Genomic DNA, 21,263 nt, shown 5'->3' with positions numbered 1-21,263 from the left:
AATGAACACAGCTCTAAATTATAATGTAAGGGATTAATATTCATGTTATCGGAGATTTTTCATCTGAATTTGGTATATCAGTTTTCACGTTTTTACAAACATAAATGTTGCTACTCGGAACTGCTAATAATATGTATGTTGTTGCCTTTTGAAAAACATTGCCTGCAGATCTATCTACTAACGAAGGATCTTCAATTTAATTCGTGTAACGAGGAGCCGTCGGATAAAAAGAGAAATTTGCACGGATGCCGGGCGTTTATTTATTGTTATCGAAAAGATTCATTTCCGAATGGAAATTCGAATTCTATTCTCCGAGGCGGATTACCATGGTTTATACGGAGTGCCCTGGCTAGTAATGGGATATGTTAAACAGAGGATTCCGGCGAAGAGAATTCCGCTGGTGATTTAAGAATTTCGTTTGGTTGAAGTGCGTTCGAGGGAAGCCTGAGGAACTAGTTTTTCGATGGTGGAAACTGTTGGTCCTAGAGTTGTTAGAGGTATACTAGGTGGTTCACTTGACACTACTTCCACCAAAGTTCTCGCAGACACCTTTTAACACGTTCCGTGTCGAGCTATATTTAGTCGACTCTTCATTGTGGTTTATTGAAGCTTCAAAAATCAATATATTATGTGTATTTATTAATTTCTTCGATCCTAACTTCTTATATAATAACTTTTAAAAGCGTTAGACATTTAAGCGTGTATGGCTAATGGTACGCGAAGCACGGAATGTGTTAATAATTTTTATTTAAATATATCTTCATCAAAATGGTTAAAGGAGATCCCTTTTTACAAATTTTTAATAAAAATTATATCAGATGTTCTATATTTATTTTTTCTTATCCAATTCTGAATTGCGTTATTTAGAATTTTTGTTGAAATACAGTCCTCTTGTTTCATTTCGTGTAAAATAAATTTATTTTTCGCAATGTCATTTTTATAATTACCAAAATCTACCATCTATGCCTATGGAAATTGAACTTACACCACTTTCAAAATAGATGGTCTATTTATCGAACGAAGTATATTACAATTTTTTATTTTTTTATTTTACGTTAAAACATTTATAACGTTAATACATAGCAATGAAATTCACAGACAATAAATGTTCGGAACGATATGATACAAGATCGTTGAATTTGTTTTTTTTTATGCTTTATAAGAACGTCGAAAGAAATTATAGAATGCTGTTGGAAGAAATATCGACGCTCTCCGACTCGCGTAAAAGAATGACCTTGGAGAAATATCAACGTTACCATCATATGTGCTCCTTCAAGTAGTGCAACTTTCTTTGGGAAAGTTTTTTCATAGCATCATACGTAAGGGGGATATTTAGGTGTCCCAATTGGATACCCTACCCGCCATACTACACGTTTATCTTTCCTTGTAATGGATCGTATGTTTCACGGCGAAGTTGCACAGCAGAAAGAAAGAATCTCGATCGGTCTTTACTACAATTTGCCCGGAGACGTGGAACCCGGTAGAAACAGCTGATAAAGTTTGCTCGGTGTATTGTACTTCTCTAATGATGCTTTGAAATATAAACGAAGTGTAATAATTCTCTGTTCACGAAACTCGATTACATTCCGCGCTTGTTCCGCGCGGACCGGAAAACAAATGGTCGGAGCTGGAAAAATGGAAAATTTCATTTTGTAACCGGAAACAATGATCACAATCGCGTATTGTGAATCAATGATAACGCGCATTCGTTGCCCTGCCTGTCTATTCATCTATAGTTGCTATAAAAGTCGCTCCCTCAATAAACTGTATCCTGGTTTTGCATCTAGTACGAAGCGCTGCAAATAAAAAAAGGGGAGCTTTCCAACACGTGACGCATGTATTTATGCATTCGTCAAATCGCAGTGTTGCGCCGAGCGTTGAAACAATTACCGCGATTTCATGACTTTTCCATGGGATACGATCGCTTTGTCGTTGGATAATTATGCCGCGTGATTGTGTTCTCGATTGCGTTGTCTGCTAATTACTGCTTTCAAGAGAAAACTGTCTTTACAGAGCGTGGCAAGTATTGTGGCAGTTGCATTTATTTTCCTGAAAAGTGTCGTTCTTACAAATTATAAATTATATTCGTATAAATGATATTGTATTATACTACGTATGTATAATATAATATAATATAATTTATTTTATGAGTATTAAGAGAACAGAATGGTTTTTGAACATGATTGTACTGGAACATACATTTAACAGCGACACAGTAAAGTTAATTAGTTCCGATTTATAAAATCAATACCCTTTTACTTATTTTAATACGGTTACACTGTACTTTTTATAACACGGTAGATGATATGTTAGAGTCATCTTTCATGAAGATCGTTCCAAGGTAAAATCTTCAAACACTTCACGAGCACGCTTCTCTAAATGGAACACCCTGCTTTTTCGTTCGCGACGAGAAAAATAGTGTCAGCACGCAATTAACCATGTCTGGCAATGAACAATCTCGAATGACCTCGATACTACGCAAGCTCAAAACCGTACCAAGAAAATTACTGAAGTGGAAGGTCATGGAAAATGGACGTTAATGACGGAGAGAGCACCTTAGCCGGATGATGTATCCTGACGCGTGCACAAAATATTGTGCCTTAACCTGAATACATTTATTTAGCCGTAAAGCGAATGCTCTTCGAACCGTACAGTTTCTGTGCGAGGCATGATCGCTGACTTGTAAAATTCTCAGTCCAAGGTTATCTCAAGATTACACGATGCTACATAGTTGAACGCGTTCCACGTCATCAACGTGGCAGAGAAAAAGAAATGGATAGAAATGCAATGGACTCCTCTAGAGGAAATAATAGGTTGACGAGATTTATGTTGCCAACAGTAAGGGTTGACGAACGGCTGTCGATCGGTTCCGGTTAGGAGGAGATCAGCCGGATAGTTGTGTTCGGTGGTGCATTGTCGGCGTTAAAGCCTCGATCCCCCCGACCGAGGATGCTGCAGGGGCAATCTCGCCGCGCTGCTGACGCACGCGAAACTAGTCGGGTCCGATGCTCCGAATTTTATTTCGTTAGCAGCGGTCTCACCCAGGAACGTCGAAGAAACTATTTGCTTCTTGTCTCGGAGAGTCTATCCGTCTCTTACCCGCGGGTCGAGCTTGTAAGCTGGCAAAAAGACCGAGAGCCGCTCTTTTCCCGTAGCTCCCGACTCAATCGTCTCGGATAATTCATTCGACGCGGGATTTTACTCGAGCAAGAAAAGTGGTCTCGCTTCCTCCCGCCGGAAATGAACGGAACCAGAGATGGATCGAGGGAGTATAATCGCGTGGACCGGTGGTTCAGTCCTCGTCTCTTATCCCTGCAGAAATTACTCATCCCATGTTTTGCATTTCGACGGACCGGTCTATCGCCTAGAGATGTAACATTTAGATCGCTAATTGAATCGATGTCCGGACGTGATTAAACGTGCCGGCTTTCGCTGACTTTTTGTTTGGACCTTGCCCCACGGAGATAGTTTTTAGAACTGATTTACTTAGCTTTAGTGCAATGAAGTTGGACGATTCAATTGTTTGAATTGATTCAGGTGATATATGACTCTGTGGCTAGCTCTTAGCGTTCTTTATCTTTGCAGACTATAAATTCTGACGTAAATTCTCTTAGCTATAAAAGATAAGATCCACAATTTAACCCTATGCACTATAATAACGAGTTAGACGCGCCACGAAGATTTCATACATGATCTGCTAAATATTTTCATATATAATTACGAAATATGAATGTTATTCATTTCTTTGAAGCTTGTTAGTTAGAACCAGAGAGTGAAAGTGAATGAAGACATACAAAAAACAAAAATCACCTCGTTCTATCAAGAAAATTATTGGAACGAAGAAGTCGTGAAAGAAATTATAACGCGATAAGTTAAGCCGAATATGACTCTTGAAAAATAAATGTTGGTTGCTAAAGAATGACATAATAACTATTTTGGACTAACTAGATATTCTAAATAATTACCAACTGTAATAATTCTAACTGTTGATATTCTAAATAATTACCAATCAGTAATGGAATCAACAAATTTTGGTATTTCAAAGTTCAAAACAGCTCTATGCTTTATATGGTTAAAAAATGATAAAAAAGAAAATCGTCGATCATTAAAGTGTAAAAGATTGTTTTTTAAAAATAACTAACATGTTTCTCGAAGAGTCCAGTCTATTCGGTGCTTTCTATTAAGCGATCGCGAGAATTCTTTTCACGAGAACATTGTAATCCTTAGTATTTACAGAACGAGAGGAAACTGAAAACGTCTACTTTAATTTGCAACTTCCGTGCTGTGCACCAACGTAATCGTTTCTAGGAAGGGGTGAACGAAATCACGACAGTGCAATACAGAGACGTCATCGTGCACCGACGACGGTCTGCAGTATCGAAAAGTGCAGGTCGGCGAAACTACCCGAAGATCTTTTCTCACGTAGTCCCAGAACAACTCGAGTGGTCAATTCGCTGAAAAGTCCCAATCTACGTTTGCTCGGATATCGGTTTCTATCCTCTGGGGTTTTACGTGCGCGGAATTGATTGATTCCGTTCGTTCGCCAGGACAAGTTCGGTGCCCAGGTGTGCTCCGCTGATAAACATTAGCCATTATCAGCGTGCCGCGCGAAACGTAGAAAGAATCTGCTTCGTTGGGAGCATTGCTGGGACTGGCGAGGAATTCCTTATTTTCTTCATTTCCGAGCAGATTCTCCTCGAATTTTATGACACGAATCTTTTATTTTCAAGAGTTGTACGGAGAAACGGGATAAAAATTTAAAAATGTCTTGCAGCCGGGAACATCCGAGTGTCGGCAGCGCAAACAGGTTTTCAGTTTCACTGAGAAAATTTTCTGAGACGACGTCGGTACACGTTTCGGACGGATTTTTTTACAACGAATGAAAGCATCGTTTGAACATTTTATTATGTCACGTATCACTGCCCAAAGAATCCTAAGTAATATATTTATTACACACGTTTTTGACCTCGCTATTTTCTTTATTTCAAAGCATCGTTTGGTGGAGCGTTTGCTTGCGGATATGCTTTGTTTCGTTAAGTGAATAAATAACGGAAGGAAAGTCTCTCTTCAAAATTCTACTAAAACTGACACACTGCATACTGCTGGAATTCAGAGTGAAAGAATATTTTTCATTTTATGTTTCGTTATCCAATTTCTCTTCATTGCAGTTACTGAAAAGAAAAATAACCTCCGTCCGTCACCTAGTTCAACTCTGGTTTGGGTCTTCCCACAGCTACTTCTTTAATTATGTTCAACAGTATTATAAAATTTATTGTACTCTTGATTGCGACCACATACAAGAAAAATCTTTATACTCAATGAAATGTCAATTTCCGTTCAATTGATAATGTTACTGTGACTAAAGAATTCGACGAAAAATATTTCAATCGTTATCTAGCAGACTAATCCTTCGAATATCTAAAAAGAATCCAAGTCGTTTAGTGTAAATTAAAAAAAAATGATCTCGTTGCAAAATATATACGGAGTCTTTCGTCACTGAATGTACGTCACACTAATAATACAATGTACCTTAATTTATTCCCAGTTTGCAATTTTACGAAAATTGATCTTTGATCGCTGTCATTCAGGTCGTTTCGTGCCACTGTGCGGCGATCGAAAGCAACATCACGTGCTCGTGTTCACCTAAATGAGGTACACTACAGTAGCCGACATAAATTCCGGTTCTCGCTGTTGCCATCAGTCGTGCCCCGCCGTAACAGAGAGCTTCGTGATTATCCGCGAAGAATGACTGGTGGATTAGCCTGATGTGTCGTTCAATTGCACCGTTCCCACATTGTAGTCCGCACGGTTCTGGAAACCGAAGGCGCGCACGCGTGCGAGCGTGTTCTCACGAGCGGGCGTTTGTTTGTGCGTCGAATTGATTGGAGGGTACACTGAGAATATGCGTTGTTGGCGTTACCGTTGCCAATCGAATTAACGCTGATTACGGTTCATTTGATATCATACACCGGGCCGATATTGTGCGACACGAGGGCCGGCCGGCCGGAGAAAGCGAAGTATTTCGGCGCAAATTCGCGGCGTCAATGGAAGACGAAACGACGGTATAACGTTCGCGATAATCACCAACGGCACTCTTACTAATTACCGCGAGCGTGAAGTTGGCCACGCGATCGCATTGCGCCGCCGCGCTCATTACTTCCGACACTAAATTATTAAACGCGTACTCGCGAATTAGACTTCAATACGGCGCGGGTTACTTCGTTTCGTTTGCTCCGGCTCCGGCGGGGTCTCTCGTTTATCGAATTCTAGGTCACTGGATAAATCATTGTGTCCACGACACGACGGTTAATACTGGGTTCGCGGCGGTGATTTCTCGAGGAATTTTTTTCGAAACGCAAACCCGATAGCAGCACGAAAAACTAACAGAGAGAAATGCCTAGACTGCGTTCCTGCATTTTCAACGCGTATGGGTTACCGAGGTACATTTCCGAGAGAAAAGATCCATTTCAAATTTATACTCTTTTACAAAAGAAAATTTGATTCACGAATTCCATCGAAGAGGACGTGAAAAGGATATGATTTAACTGAATTCGAAAATTTTTAATGAGCGTATTTTAATTTTAATGATCGTATTTTACGATCGTATTAACGAGCGTATTTTAATTTAATAATTCTTACGTGAAAGACATACATTTTTGTTTAATTTTCCTTAACCTCGGTACCTTTCTATTTTGATACCTATAATCCTCTATAATTTAGTAATTATAACGGAGAGTAACTGGAACTTGTAACGCAAATTGTGCTTCTATAAAAATATGCTAATACATATTGCTAAAAATAAATGAGCACGACTGATAATATAATATACGTATTCGTTACGTGAGCCCAGTAAGTATAAACTTGAATGCAAGTTACTTTAAACGTTTTGACTCGATCGCAGTGCAGCTGTACCCTTAAATGTCATAGTTCCCGCAGCAGGATGCAATCAATCCGGATCAGATCGATTTAGCAATCCCAAGGCGTCAACGATTAGTATAAACGGTCCTCAAAGTGCGTAAATCAACGGAACTTCGAAGTGCTCGTTTGAAATTACGCGAACGCCCGCGGCACTCTGTCACAATTATTCTCCGATTCGAAAGAGATCAATTTGCATTCTACCGGCGACTTTTACGAGCCAATTTCTTTCCGACGATCGATAACGTTTCTAATTTCGAAATATCCTATCGTGCCGTATCGACACCGACGTTTTATACGTTTCTACGTGCGAAGCGTAATCGCGTCTACGGTCGTCTCGGGAACGAAAATGAGGGAACACAGACTCAGCCCACGCTCAAGGTTACTTTGAGCTGGCTGCTGGGTAGCTGATCGCAATACATCTTTTCCTTATCGTCCTGACGCAACGATGGTACCGCGTCTTTTGTTTCCCGAATCCTAACATTAACATAATATATAGTACTATTGGATTGGCAATTAGGTGATTGCGGATTTTATTAATAGATGGTCGTAGCACATTCTTTTGTTTTATTAACGTGTTCAAAGTAATTAGGTTATATTGTTTTCTTACTGTCTGGACTTTCATTCTCTATTTAGTAAGAAAATTGTATCGATTAGTTATTTAGTTTCGTTTTTATCACTGTTTGGAGATGGAAGAACAAGAAACGCATTTTTTAGACATACTATTTTATTTCCAAAAAAGCAAGCATAGGAAGCACGATTTGGCGAAACTTCCGTTTATGGTCCATCTCAGACTTCGATGAAATTTTGAAAATAGGTTCTTTTTTTACTAAAATGACGATTGCCAGAAGGATTTTTGGCGACTCGAAAAAAAAATTTTATCATTTCAATGTCGCACTCTACCTTACCGACTTATCGACTTTTTATTTTATATAGAATATCTTCAATTACCATACCTGAGACACATAACCTGAGATGGACCATAAACGGAAGAACAGCCCAAACTGTTATTTTGTTGTTGTTAAAAGAAGGTGCTCAGTCTTATTGAATTATTATTTCCACGGAGACACGTAGAATATAACTCTTTTAAAATAATCCTACACATTTTACATTAATTTCCAGAATATATATATTTAATGTCGTCAATTAATTGTAAAAATGGATCTTTGCCAGCCTGTTTAACCTCATAGCGCCATAAAAATTCACACATATGATCTATAAGGGAATCTTTTCTGATTCCACCTCCAGTTAGACGAGCTCGCAAAGCACGCCACGATGATTCAATATTTTGTGTGTACGCTCCACTATCCGGATCTACGAAATTTGTACTATGGTTCACAGTTTTATGGATATAACCATGATCTTTTAAATTCATATATCCCTTCCAACAATCTGTATGAATTTCCGAACCCACTTCTACATGTTTTTTAATAAGAGATATTAACGTAATCTCGTCACGTTTATTGTCGGGACATATTTCCAACCGATATTTCTTCCCTCCTCGCTCTATCATACCTACATTGATAACAAATGTGTTAAAATCAAAGTTATTAAAGCTCGATTCGCTCAGAAAAATAAAATTATTGGCCACAATAATTGCACCTAATATCCACACTCCTTCACGTATACGCCCTTTTTCAAATTTCCTCCGTCCAACTTTGCATTCGTCAATCTCTACTATAACACCAGGACCACCTATTGAACCTTCCATCTCGTATCGTCTATCAAGACCAAGAGTACATACTTCTCTGCAGAATGAAAATCTGTCGCTAATCGTTTCCGAGGAAACCGTCTCATTTTCAACTATAGAGCACTCATGTTGCATTAGTTCGAATGAAAATTTCCACGCAAAACCATAAGTGATAATCATGCAAGCCTCAATGCTTAAATGGCATCGTTCAAACCTATTAAAATTTTCAATTAGAATTCTACCATATAGAATAATAAAAATAATAATGAACCAAGTAATAACTACCATGTATTATGTGCAGCTGTAATCCAATGATCATATTTTCCCATTTTACGACATCGAAAGCGACCTAGTCTTCCTCTGACTTCAACATACATCATTTTATTCTTATGTTTTCCACAATATTTTTCAGTAGGAATTAACCCAAGTTCTCTCACCCATTCTAGTGCTGACGTGAAATCATTCATTTTTTTTACAATGTAAAACAAATTCAAATGACTCATTGTTAAACTATACGACTTATACAACTCTAAAAGCACTTGACAAACTGTTGCATCATACTTACGCATGCGCACAGCACGAACATAAAGTACAAAGTCGGTAAGTCAGTCAGTCGGTAAAGTAAAGCGCGACATTGAAATGATAAAAAAATTTTTTTCGAGTCGCCAAAAATCCTTCTGGCAATCGTCATTTTAGTGAAAAAAGAACCTATTTTCAAAATTTCATCGAATTCTGAGATGGACCATAAACGGAAGAACAGCCCACGATTTTTATGTTATATACAATATATGAAAATGAAGCCTTGAACGAAAGGCAGTGTCAAAATTGATTTGCCTAATTGAATAAACTTATATTTTTAAGCAAACGATTTGAACTTCCCTTCTTATTTTGACTCCGCAATTACTTAGTTGCCAACCCCATACATACGTAATAAACGAAAAACGCTGAAATAATTAAATATTTATGAAAGTCAAACATTCAAATTGCTCTTTTAGAGTCGGTATTTAGCAAACCAAGGAACGATAAGTAATGGTACTTTGCACATCGAAGACTAATATCCTGATTCTTTATTAATTTTATTTTATAGCAATATAAACATCCTTGTGTAGCATTGTTTGTTGATGAAGCACCTGTTATACAGGATGTATCAAAATGATTGTAACTCTAAGAAATGAGAGGTTCCTGAGGTAACTTTTAGCGTAAATGCAATCCACGCCATTGTTTACGAATTATTAACGAAAACGGTGATCATGAGAGGCGAGATCAGCTGGCGCAAGGCGGTCGATTCAACGAATAATCTTAATATTAGAACACTTAACATCGATAAATCTCGACTTTGTATCGCTGTTGTATCGTTCTCGCTAGTTTCATGGCACAGCGGCCATACGTGGACCTTTAAGGACTCTTGGCATTGTTCTATCGCCTACCGGTTCATTATCCATTTTTTTCGAGGATATTTTTCTTATCAGCCCTGATTACCTCATTAGACTCGCCAGACGATAAGTGGCGGTGGTCACATAGCTCCGAAACGCACGAAGCTAAAAACCTTCGACAAATTGGAGCAGTCACATAGTGCGGCTGTCAATGGACAAAATTAAAAAATGTCGTTGTTCATATCTATTCAAAACTACAATACATCTGTGATATGTTGAAATGTCTAAATAATTATATTCAGCAATTGAATGCTAAATATTAAAAGGACTGAATAACGCGTTAGTTTACAACGCATCTTTACTGCCCTACGAACAGGAGATTTAACTATATAATCTTTATAGAAAATAATTATAATTATATTTCAAGCATAATTATAATTATATTGCAGTTATAATTATAATTATACTGCATATAGTTATATGCAATATTATAATTAACACGAAATGAAATAATTAAGTTCAATTTATTTTCAAAATATCCTATCCTGGCACTCTTATTTTCATATATTCATCAGTCGGGACATTTCAATACTATAAAATCTTTCCTTGCGAAAAGCTCTGGCCTTCAGAGTCATTTGACAAATATGTAGCCATAAACGACCAATAGCTTTGTACGGTTAGTATTTATAAAAACATAAGAGTTTATTAATCAATGAACAATAAAAATAACTTTTTGGAATAAATTATTAAGGTATTTTGGTGAAAAATTACTTAGCTTAGAAGTTATGTTTTTTGTTTCGATTGTTCATATAAACGTCATGCTGTGCGATATGCCGATCTTGACCGAGCGTTTAGCAAGGAATGTCTAGGTGTAAAAGGCCTCGCAATAATTCCTTGGCGTGCTGTGGGAGAGATTGCTTCGACTGGATAGATTCCAGAATAAGACTCCGCTCGTCGCATCTCCGCCTGTTCTTCCGAATCGATAGCTGTATTTGTGCTGACACTCGACGCCTGGTAGGGCTTGACGGAAGTTTGGCATCGTTGCGGAAACGGGTGAAGTATCGGACGTTGATTGACAACGATAACTCTCGAGAAAAGTTCATTTATTGCTTTCTAAAAATTGAATTCGAAGAACAATTTCTTTTGCCAATTGAGCGATCAATTGTATCGATAGTAAATTTGAAATGCTGTTAGCTTTCGATGTCTGTACAGTTATTTACGAAAAAATTTGGACACTTATAAAACAGAATAACTTTTCAAGAATAAGATGTTAGATATTCAAGATGATGGCAGGACTAGATTATTAGATAAAGCGTAAAAATATTTTTGCAAAAATTGCAGTCGATAAGATTGATACAAAAATTACGTTTTTAACTCTTCTATTTCTTACAAAAATTTAAATAATGTATTTTGAAGACCTGAGTAATTGATACTCAGGCTGAAACTTTCATTCAAATTGATTGCCGTTCTTATGAGTTTTAAACGATTAAAGTTCGTGAAAATAGCGGATTGGAAACATTTTTACATTTTTCAATGTCTGTAGTTTGCCTTAAGAAGTTCAAGAATGCGAGTTCGTCATTTTGTTTCCATTTCAAACAATTTCAATTCTTGGAAAATATTTTTGATCGTTGTCTATTAAACTAAAAAGTGTCTGAATATTTTTGCGACCATAAGTGCTTCCTAACATTTCATGAATTTACATGTGGAATTGATACATAAAATTAAAATCCACAGTCAACTCATAACTGATCAATAATATCCAATGGAGTCATTGCTGAAAGTTCTAACATCGCATTCAAATAATGTAAATAATTGCTAAGTGAAATGAAAATGAAATTCTAAATGAAAAATTTGTATTATCGTCAGGAAAATATGAAAGTACGACTAAAGTTTTTGTAAACATTGAAAACTCGATTATAAAGTCGTGGACACAGCAGTATCGTGGCTTTAATGAGACGATTTAACCTGTAATCAGTATTATACAAAGTATATGTGATGGATGCAAATCGATTGATCGGTGCTATGAAGCGTTGCTGCCTCATTTCGGGGCCCGTTGGATAGAAAACGATAGAGTAGTGATGCGCCAAATGCATCCCGGCTATGTACCTTGCATTCTGACCGCTTCATCCATTATCCCGGGCCAAGAATCGTGGCATGTAACGCCACTGCCAACAGTAATTTTCCATCCTACCTTATTAGCAGCGACGGTAATTACTACGATCGAGTTCCTTAGCGAGCAGCTTAAACCACGGACAAAGTATTCGAGCGTGACCCCGTTGCGAATGGAGAACGCGGGTAGAATCGTTTAATTCGAAGCGAAATTGATATCGACGCGAATTATTTATTCGCTTCGTTGCTTCATAATGAACTGGGCGCGAGCAATTACCGTATTCTTTCTCGGGCAAAGAATTAAATTCATTTAACTGCACCAGCAACATTGATGTTCTCGGGACATACTTTTGCTCAAACGGTTATATTCGTTACCGCGATCGTCGCGGTTATTTCAACGGAAACAGTTTGTTGAGGGGCAAATATTAAAAACGGAAAACCAGTATTGTGTTTCGATCACAAAGGAACGGGTAACAGTTATGTCTGTCAAGTCGCGTTTGAAACGCTTGCTACGTGACTGACTCAATGTTACATGACGGTGGAAGGTTAATATCAGAAATAAGAAGAAACAGCCGGCAACGGATTTCTCAGCTACCAGGGCCCTAGCAGCTCTCCGAGCCTTGAAAACTGATTTTCTGGGCGAATGAAACTCCCGAAGAAGAACTTCTACTTCAGATCTTTCTTTCATCTCCTCTGTAATTACAACCGCGCCGGAAATCTGTCTTAAATCGTAGCGTATACACCTGTTCTCTTAAAGCAGTCTGTTCATAATTGCTCAAACGAGGTCCTAATGACCTCTTTGTCGGAAAGTTTCGAGCGAACGGAGGGTGTCGATGGAGGGGAGTAGCGATTCCCTTAGCGCCCCTATAGGACAGCGCCTGTTAAGGGTGACCCGACGGGAAAAAGTTTGCTAAAGGGCGACAAGATGAATGAAAGGACCAGAGACCAGAACCGCTGTGAAAGTTCGACGGAGATATTGGATTCAAGTTGGAAGAATTGTACCCAAGGTCCGAGGCCCTCTTCACCGGGTTTCATTTACGACCATAGGTTGATCCTTTACGCTTCACCGAGCTCCGGCCGTGGATTTTAATTAATTTTTTCCGATTTTCCGTCGAGTCCCGTTCAAAGTTCACTTCTGTTTGCTCGACTCGCAATTAATGGGACAAGTAAACGAAGTCTGGTCGCGCGGATCGAACGCCACGAGAAATTTCTGCGTTCTTTATTTAAGTCCTTCATTTCGAACCGTGACAACGGCAACGACGTTTCGTTGCTCCCATCGAGGATCAAACTTCCGCTGCAATGGATCGTTGACCGCACGTACCAATTCGGAGATATAGGAGAAAATGTGTCGACCGATCGGATAGATCGGAATCGAAAATCGTATCCGCATCTTTCGTTCTCCGGGCGACTGTTTTATCCGTAGATCAACTAAGCTGGATTTGTCTTGGCCTTGACTGTTTACGCTTATTGTTTACCGAATTAGGAAGGAAAAAAGTCGTTTTAGAAAGCATTGTGTGAAGAGGAGTAGTTATTTCTACCGAAATATGCTTTTTCTTTGTAAATAAATTTTTCTAATAAAATTTAAGTATCTACCTTTTTTTACTCATTTACTATATTAATACAATATCGCTTTTTACACGAAAAAAGTTATTGCAGATATGTAACCTAATCAATTTAGATATAAATCTGACAACAAATTAATTTTTTGATACACAAATCTCCCTTTGTGTATTTAATAAACTCTTTTCTTTCTTCTCAGTGGAAACTATGATGTTTCTGGCTTCCCATCTGGTCACTAAACCCTTTTGTCATCCTACGGTTTACCAATTTAACCTGTTAACGGAATTATTTAAAAGTTCATATAATTCTCTATTAACTCATCAAGTTATTATAAAACAAAGCAATAACTGACAGTAAGTAATAATGCGGTTAAGGGTTACTACCAAGTTCATAACTATAGATTGAATATAAAACGAATAATGTAACTAGATAGCTGCAACAGAAACTTATCCGAAAAGGGCAAGGGCAATAATAAACTGATTCATAGTACTACTAAGTTTATACATTCGCGAGCATAATTCTACATTTTTTTATAGATTCAACTGTTTCGAAAACGTGATTTAAAATATTATAAAAAATTCGTGAAACACCGAACGAATGCACAAAAAATTTTAAAAAGTGAACAGCAATTTTTCTGTGAATGATATCGAGCAAACAAAAGTTTTATTGAACACGTTTTGAAATAAAAATTGCAGATTTTAAGTAGTAACAATTACCTCGAACGTGTGGCAACTGCTAATTCTAAGTAAGCAAATGGAATGTGTAACTGATTATAAACAATAAAAAATGGCAAAATGGCAAACAGTTTATTCTGTTGAAATTTTACAATTAAACGCGCTTCTTTATTATTAGCACAAATTACCATTACCGAAATGCAAACCGCACATATTTCAATGACTATCTTGCGTCAACTTTGCACGTTGTTACGCTCGTTTCAGAATTTCATTTTCTATTGAAACAGTGTTATTTTTCCGCACAAAGTCCGTGGCCTGGAATATGTAGGAATTCTTCCAACATTGTTTGAAAGGAAAACAACATTGGAGCACAGTGTTTTCGCTGCGGATGCACATGTGCATCAGCCTGGATATTAACAAGACAATACGGTGCACTGTGTTCTAGTGTTTATCATGTGGGGCACGCAGCAATGAACATGATCCCAGATCGCATAATCTCTGATTGTCGCAACCGCCATTCATTGTCTGAATTACGCACGGCGCATCGCGAGGCGAGATTTTCGAAATATTTCCGCGAGGTTTGCTGATTATTGGTCACGTTCCTAGAGATTAAAAGCGAGATGTTCTTTATGTCCGACTGAATATGCAAAAGAACATTTCGTTCCCCTAATTGATATTCAAACGATGGTTCCGCAAAGGGTACAATGGAAATATTATATGAAAGGGGAAATCGTGGGCGGGACCAGGAGTACTTTGGTTCGAACCGCAGAAGGCTTCGCCGCAGACGAAAAAGAAAGATGATACAGCGAATCGGGAAACTTCGAATCGACTTTTTTCGCAGTCCTAGGACAAATGCTCCACAATCATGGAGATTCCAACTTTGCCAATCGCGTTCGGGAGACACTGCAACAGGACCGGTAACTTTGTTACAGCACTTTAATCATGAAACTTTGCGACAGTGTTTACTTTCTATTATGCCGGGGCCATTTCATTAAATCGGTCTCGTAGCTGTGAATCGTTCGATAGCGATGCTTTTATTGAAACACGCTTATCCGGCATAACTCAATTTTTGCTGAATTAGAGAAAGAAGAGGATGAAGAAAGAAGAATGACAAGAGATCTTGGAGAGTGGCGTTCAATTAATAAATTAATAAATAAATTGGTATACTAGTTCGTATGAATAAAGATTGTCTCTACTCAGAATTGATCCAAGCCGTTCCAAAAATATTCTGATCTATTTAGGAAAGCACTGGAATCAAACTGTCCTTTTTAAATACGCGAACCAAGAAAAGCATTGCGTGAATAATGAAATAGTGTCGGAAGAAAGTGTTCAGAGCAACTCGTAAAAGAACTCCGTCTATTTTCACCTCATTGAATATTTAGCACTTCGTATTTTCTTCCGATGTTTAAGTACGATAAACAACTGAAACGACGCGGCGCATTTGATAGCAAGTTAACAGTCGTATAAAAAGTGGTACACTTTCATGCGTTCCTCAAGGCGAAAATTACCCATCGTCAACTTCAGAAAATATTCGATATTGTTCACGTTACCAGAACGAATACCTTTCTTTTTCTTCTGAAATTTCAGAATCAACGAAACATGATTTATTGCCTCCGTTGCGTAAATATTTTTCAATTGTCGATATGCTTTATGTTTTTAGATAGCGTAGAAAAATACTGGTTTGGTAAGCAATGTGTTCGTTCGTGCAGAGGGGCTCACTTGTGGAAAGAAAATCATAGGTCCACGGTAAATAAGAGCCGGGCTAGCTGACACGAATGAAACTGCAAACGAGTTAATATTCACTTGTGTAACACGAATGCATTTGGCGAGAAGTTTGCATGTGTAATTCGCGGTTCGCTCGCCGGATCCGTGGATCGAAAACTGTGCGGAATCCGACAGGTCGTTGGCGGAATGCACCGCGCTGTGTGACCATTTATGCATTCCCGCTGCATCTTTCCCGGCGCAAACCGTTTGGGCGCCCACAGAGGAACCGTGGCTTTTCCAATTCTCGAAAATCCATTTTTCCTTTCACGTTCCGAGCCCTTCACCAATTAACAACCGGGATCGAATACAGTCGCGATAGAAAACAAGGGGCATCATCCATGTGATTCCAATAATCCCGTACCCCGGTGTTTCATATCAGCACCAAACCCCGATCGAGTGATATTCCTGTTCGCAAAAAAGGATTACTAGTCGCAACTAATTTAACAGTTTATGGACTGCCTGCGTGGAGCAACATTTACGCTGTATTCCTAATTGAACCTATCTTTTACAGGTTTTTGTATAACTTCACGCAATCGGACGGGTTATCGTTGATACGTTTCACTGGATATTGCGCAGGATTAACAGTATTTATGTATAATCAGCACACCAGTCATTATAATTTACGATCCATTTTACGGAATATCGGAGCTTGTTCAGTCGTATAAATAATTCGACTGCCGAATCGTAAAATTTTAACGGTTTCGTTTGGTTTATTTTTACGTCTTCGTAACTTTACTGTCTGACGTAAAAAGACACTAACTCTTCCGATGATACAACATGTACTGCTTTGTGTCATTTTATGGTGAAAGAATGTCTACGAGATTGGTGCAGATTTCGAGTGAAGTATGTAGTAGGACAACGATTACATCTGCGATTCACGAAAGTTCGATAGGTTAAAGTCATCCTTAAAACCATGATGCCTTGGGAACATGTCGGTGTTTCAAGCAAATGCCAATTTATATAAAAAGGTAAAGATTTTTTCTTTCTTTTTACAAGACTTCGGGGTTGATCTACTCTATGGTTTAAGAACGAAATATACATAATGTTTCCTCTGTCCTCATATATTATCATCGATGTCCTTATACTGTCTTTATGGTACATTAATGTTTTAAATGATACTAGCAAACCTGGCGAACTCCGTTTCGCCACCAGATGGCTTCGTTTTTTGTAATATTTCGTTTGGGGATTAAAAGATGAAGAAAAGTTATTTTTTTTGTTTTATAAACCATATTGGTTTGTAGTACATGCTATGTATCAGAGATGGCGCTGTATGTGAAAAATGATTTTCCCTGTTTTCCTGCTTTTCTGTTGAAATTTTTCCAGAATTTTGGTTGCTATAAACCTCACGGAGCCCGAGACCTTTCCAACGAATGCAAAACCGTGGAAATCGGTTCGTGCGTTCTGGAGTTATAGCGTCAGGAAGGAAAACCCGACTTATTTTTATATAATAGATAATGTTTTAAATTTCAACATTAATGTTGAAACAGTTTCACACAATGGTGAAACAGAACCGGAACATGTACGAAACTAGTAAATCGATTTACAATAAATATTATGTTTAAACGATCTATAAATAAGAAAAAGCAGAGATAAAAATAAAATAAAATGAAACATTATAAATTCGGAATTGCTTAATTGATAGTTCACTGTCGTAGATCACGAGTACTTCGTTGCACCTATGCACATTCCATTGGGGAAAATTATTCCCGAAGTATTTGCATTCCGACGAATATCGTTAATTTATGAATACTCGGGGAAACCGGTCTGCAACCAGAAATCCCGCGGGAGCCGAGCTATTTTTTAATCGGTGTGGCACACACACGTGGTCGAACGGGACATCCAATCAGCGCCGGTATCGATCCTGGTCATTAAATTCAGCGCGAACACCGAACTGTTTTTCCCCGGGAAAAAACGCCGCGGCCTTCATTTTCCAAACGGCTGTCGAGCAGAAACCTTCGCAGCTGCTCTCGGAACCTATGAAATAGAGTGGCTCGTTAAAAATCGAGGATTCCGGTAGGTTCTCGAAATTAATGTTTGCTGGGACGTGGAACGACGTTTTCCATTATTTCACGTTCCCGTCAGGATCGGCGTGAAATCCAACAAACGGCCGAAGCAAACCGCAAAGAACGAATGTCCGCCCCCCCCCCCCCTCCCCGTTGGTGTTACCCGTTTGTCAATGGAACGACCATTTTGACTTTGTATCGGTTCAGCGTGGTTCCGAAAGTTCCCGGTGCCCGGCGACGGGATTTCAATGAAATTTAATAGCAGCATTGTCGATCTCTCGAGCGCTCGATATCGCGGCCCCGACAATGTAGAGTGTATTGCCGTGTCCTTGATGTCCCGTGCAACCTGCTCCGTGCTGGGCGACCGACAGATCTGCATTATGTACGACCGTCGAGTAGATTATACGGAGTGCATTAAAGGAAGCACTGGCTGAGATGCAAGTTGCAGCGAGTGGCAATTCACTTTTGCTCCCGCCAACGAAGTTTCGGAGAACCTCCGGGACCTCCGGTTTCGGATTCCTCTGCATATCGATTCGGTCGAATTAATGGAATCGTCGAAATACCCGAGACAATTACTAATTAATCTCCCGGTATTGATATTCGACTGAAATAACGCTGCCATGTCCAAGACATGCCGGATATCGCGTCGCTCCCTATTGTCCACTGTGTCCGTGGCCATCTATTATTCTCTTCCGTGACGACCAATGGGAACCGTGAGATATAGCGGCAAGATTTAACTGGCATATCCACCGTCGCGCATGTTATTATATATCACGCTCTTAACACTTTGCAAATCGTTCCGATCACATTTACTGATAGTACTGTAGAGAGAAGTGCCTAACTAAATATAACTATTAAAAACTGCAAAACCACAATGTAACTTTTAGATTCTAAAATTCATTATGAAGATTCACGTCACAAGGACGAAGATAGGCTTGTTTTTAAATAGCATCTGTTGAGATTCGCTAAGGCTCAATTCTCCCCCAACAAAGAGGATTTTAGACCAGACTTGGGTATTATTCGGATTGTTTCGAATTCATCTAAAATTACTATCGGAATGAATTCCTTTTAGTCGAATATTCTATTCGAATTATTCATTGTTCGTCATAAGTTATTCTATCTACTTTTTCGAGTATGTAATTCATGTCAGCGACATGTTAATATCCAACTTCGCCAGCGGCCATTGTCGCAAGCGGGTAAAAGGGGACTTAGAACCACGCTAAATTCAGCATGGAAATTTGTAATAATAGACTGAACAACAACAATTATGAAATGAATTTCATACAGTAGTATATATTCTTGGTAGCATGAAACTGAGTATACAATTTCTAAAAGCATAAAATTCACTTGTTATGAATTTAAAATAATTTTGATATTTAAAATTTTGCAATATAAACTAGGATTAAAAACCAGAGTCGTCTATAATTTATTGGTAATTTCTATATCTGTTTTTCTGGAAGAAGAAAATTCATAATAGACCGATTTTGAAGGACGTTCTTAAAAATAACGGTTAGCATCAGCACACATTTTATTATTAGGTCTACTACTAAGTTCTCGCTGTTTGCCTATAAATAGCTCCAGCAAAAGGTGCTTAGACATAAAACATCATGAACCAAGCTTAGACATCTGGCAAACAACCCCCGTTAACACGTCAGTGAATTTGTTTTGGCGTCATACACTTTTGATTGTGTGAAGATGTCTGGTTTTGTGCCAAATAATCGTCATTTGTGGGAAATGTTGATTTTCTTATTTCTAAGAAAACGGCGAAGAAAACGGCGGCTGAAGCGCACCGAGAGCTCCACAAAGTTTACGGAGATGCTGCTCTAAGTGAAACAACGTGCCGTGATTGGTTCCGTCGCTTCAAGAACGGTGATTTCAATGTTGATGATCGCCCGCGTGACGGAAGGCCAAAAACGTTCGAAGACGCTGAATTGGAGGCATTGCTTGAGGAAGATCCCTGTCAAACGCAAAAACAACTCGCTTCAGTATTAGGAGTTACCCAGCAAGCCATTTGCAAGCGACTGCATGCGTTGGGAATGATACAAAAGCAAGGAACTTGGGTTCCTTATGATTTGAAGCCAAGGGACGACGCATGACGGCGCTCGGTCTAATGTTGCCAAACTCGTTAAAACCTACGTGGAAACGGACGTATATTCCCCAGACATTGCGCCATCCGATTATTACTTGTTCCATTCGATGGCACATAGTCTGGCTGGTCAGCAATTCCGCTCATATGAAGACATCAAAAAAATAGCTTGATTCGTGGATAGCCTCAAAAGATGAAGACTATTATCGCAACGGTATTCGAACTCCGCCAGAAAGATGGGCAAGAGCTGTAGCTAGCGATGCGCAATACTTTGAATTCGTAACAATTTTTTCACAATAAAGTTGCGTTTTCATAAAAAAAACAGCGAGAACTTAGTTGTAGACCTAATAAAATATTTGGAGATATATTAATTTTTTGTTAATCAGAGTATATCAGAACTCTGTACATCTTGTTCTCGAAATTATAAGCATATAACTTAGTGATATACATCTTAAAATAGCAAGGTAAATTACCAATTCTTTCCATTCTTTAAGGCTGTGATACGAAATCTAGTTTTCTGAGAGAAATATTCTTAGGACTTCGACCTCAAAGGATGGGAAACAAGGAAATAACTGAACGACCGAAACAAACGAGGACTAAACGAAATTCCATTTAATGGGATGTAGCATGCATGTTTAGAGTCACGTATTCAGGAGTTTGCCGGTTGCTAATACTTGCCACGGGATATTCATAAAGTAAATATTATCGGACACGGCCGTAACGCGACAAAGTTTTGGCAGTCTTGTTCCGGTCTGGTCCTGAATTATCGACACGCACGTGTATGGACGTGATCCATAATTCAGCGCAACAGTAACCAAAGAGCGGAAGCGGGCCGCGGGAGCAACGAGAAGGATTGATAGTGGCGTTGTTCCTTGACTGTTTCCCTTAACATCAGCCAGGCAAGGTCGTTGGAATAATTTAAGGTCGACTTGTCCCGCTCCCTCGGCTTCTAATTATAGCTCTCGATACACCGGCTATAAATGCCTCGATTATGCATATATCTGCGAAGAGGCTTACATCGACCGGAAGTGTCGCTTTACCTTGGCCTTTCCCAGCTCCCTTCGGGGTATTGGTGTCCAAAGGTACGGT

General features: G+C 38.8%; 2 protein-coding genes across 4 annotated transcripts in view; one reads left to right on the top strand and one right to left on the bottom strand.

The window, feature by feature from the left end:
* The window catches only part of Dop2r (dopamine D2-like receptor), a 334,074-nt gene that overhangs the window by 269,003 nt on the left and 43,808 nt on the right, over positions 1-21,263 (top strand). The window lies entirely within an intron of this gene.
* Positions 7,720-9,271, bottom strand: LOC144468724 (uncharacterized). Of its 3 annotated transcripts, none has more exons than XM_078178399.1 (3): positions 9,043-9,271; positions 8,891-8,969; positions 7,720-8,819 (listed from the first exon to the last, which is right to left on the bottom strand). In XM_078178399.1, the coding sequence occupies exons 1-3, from the start codon at positions 9,044-9,046 to the stop codon at positions 8,027-8,029; spliced, it is 876 nt and encodes a 291-aa protein (XP_078034525.1). In that variant the 5' UTR covers positions 9,047-9,271; the 3' UTR covers positions 7,720-8,026. The 3 variants fall into 3 exon arrangements, with proteins under 3 accessions (XP_078034525.1, XP_078034524.1, XP_078034522.1); XM_078178398.1 differs by having other exon boundaries at positions 7,720-8,430; positions 8,518-8,819; positions 8,891-9,259; XM_078178396.1 differs by having other exon boundaries at positions 8,891-9,271.

This window comes from Augochlora pura, chromosome 4 (assembly GCF_028453695.1).
Source record: "Augochlora pura isolate Apur16 chromosome 4, APUR_v2.2.1, whole genome shotgun sequence".
NCBI classification, from domain to species: Eukaryota; Metazoa; Arthropoda; class Insecta; order Hymenoptera; family Halictidae; genus Augochlora; species Augochlora pura.
This window is presented reverse-complemented; position numbering and strand designations above follow the sequence as displayed.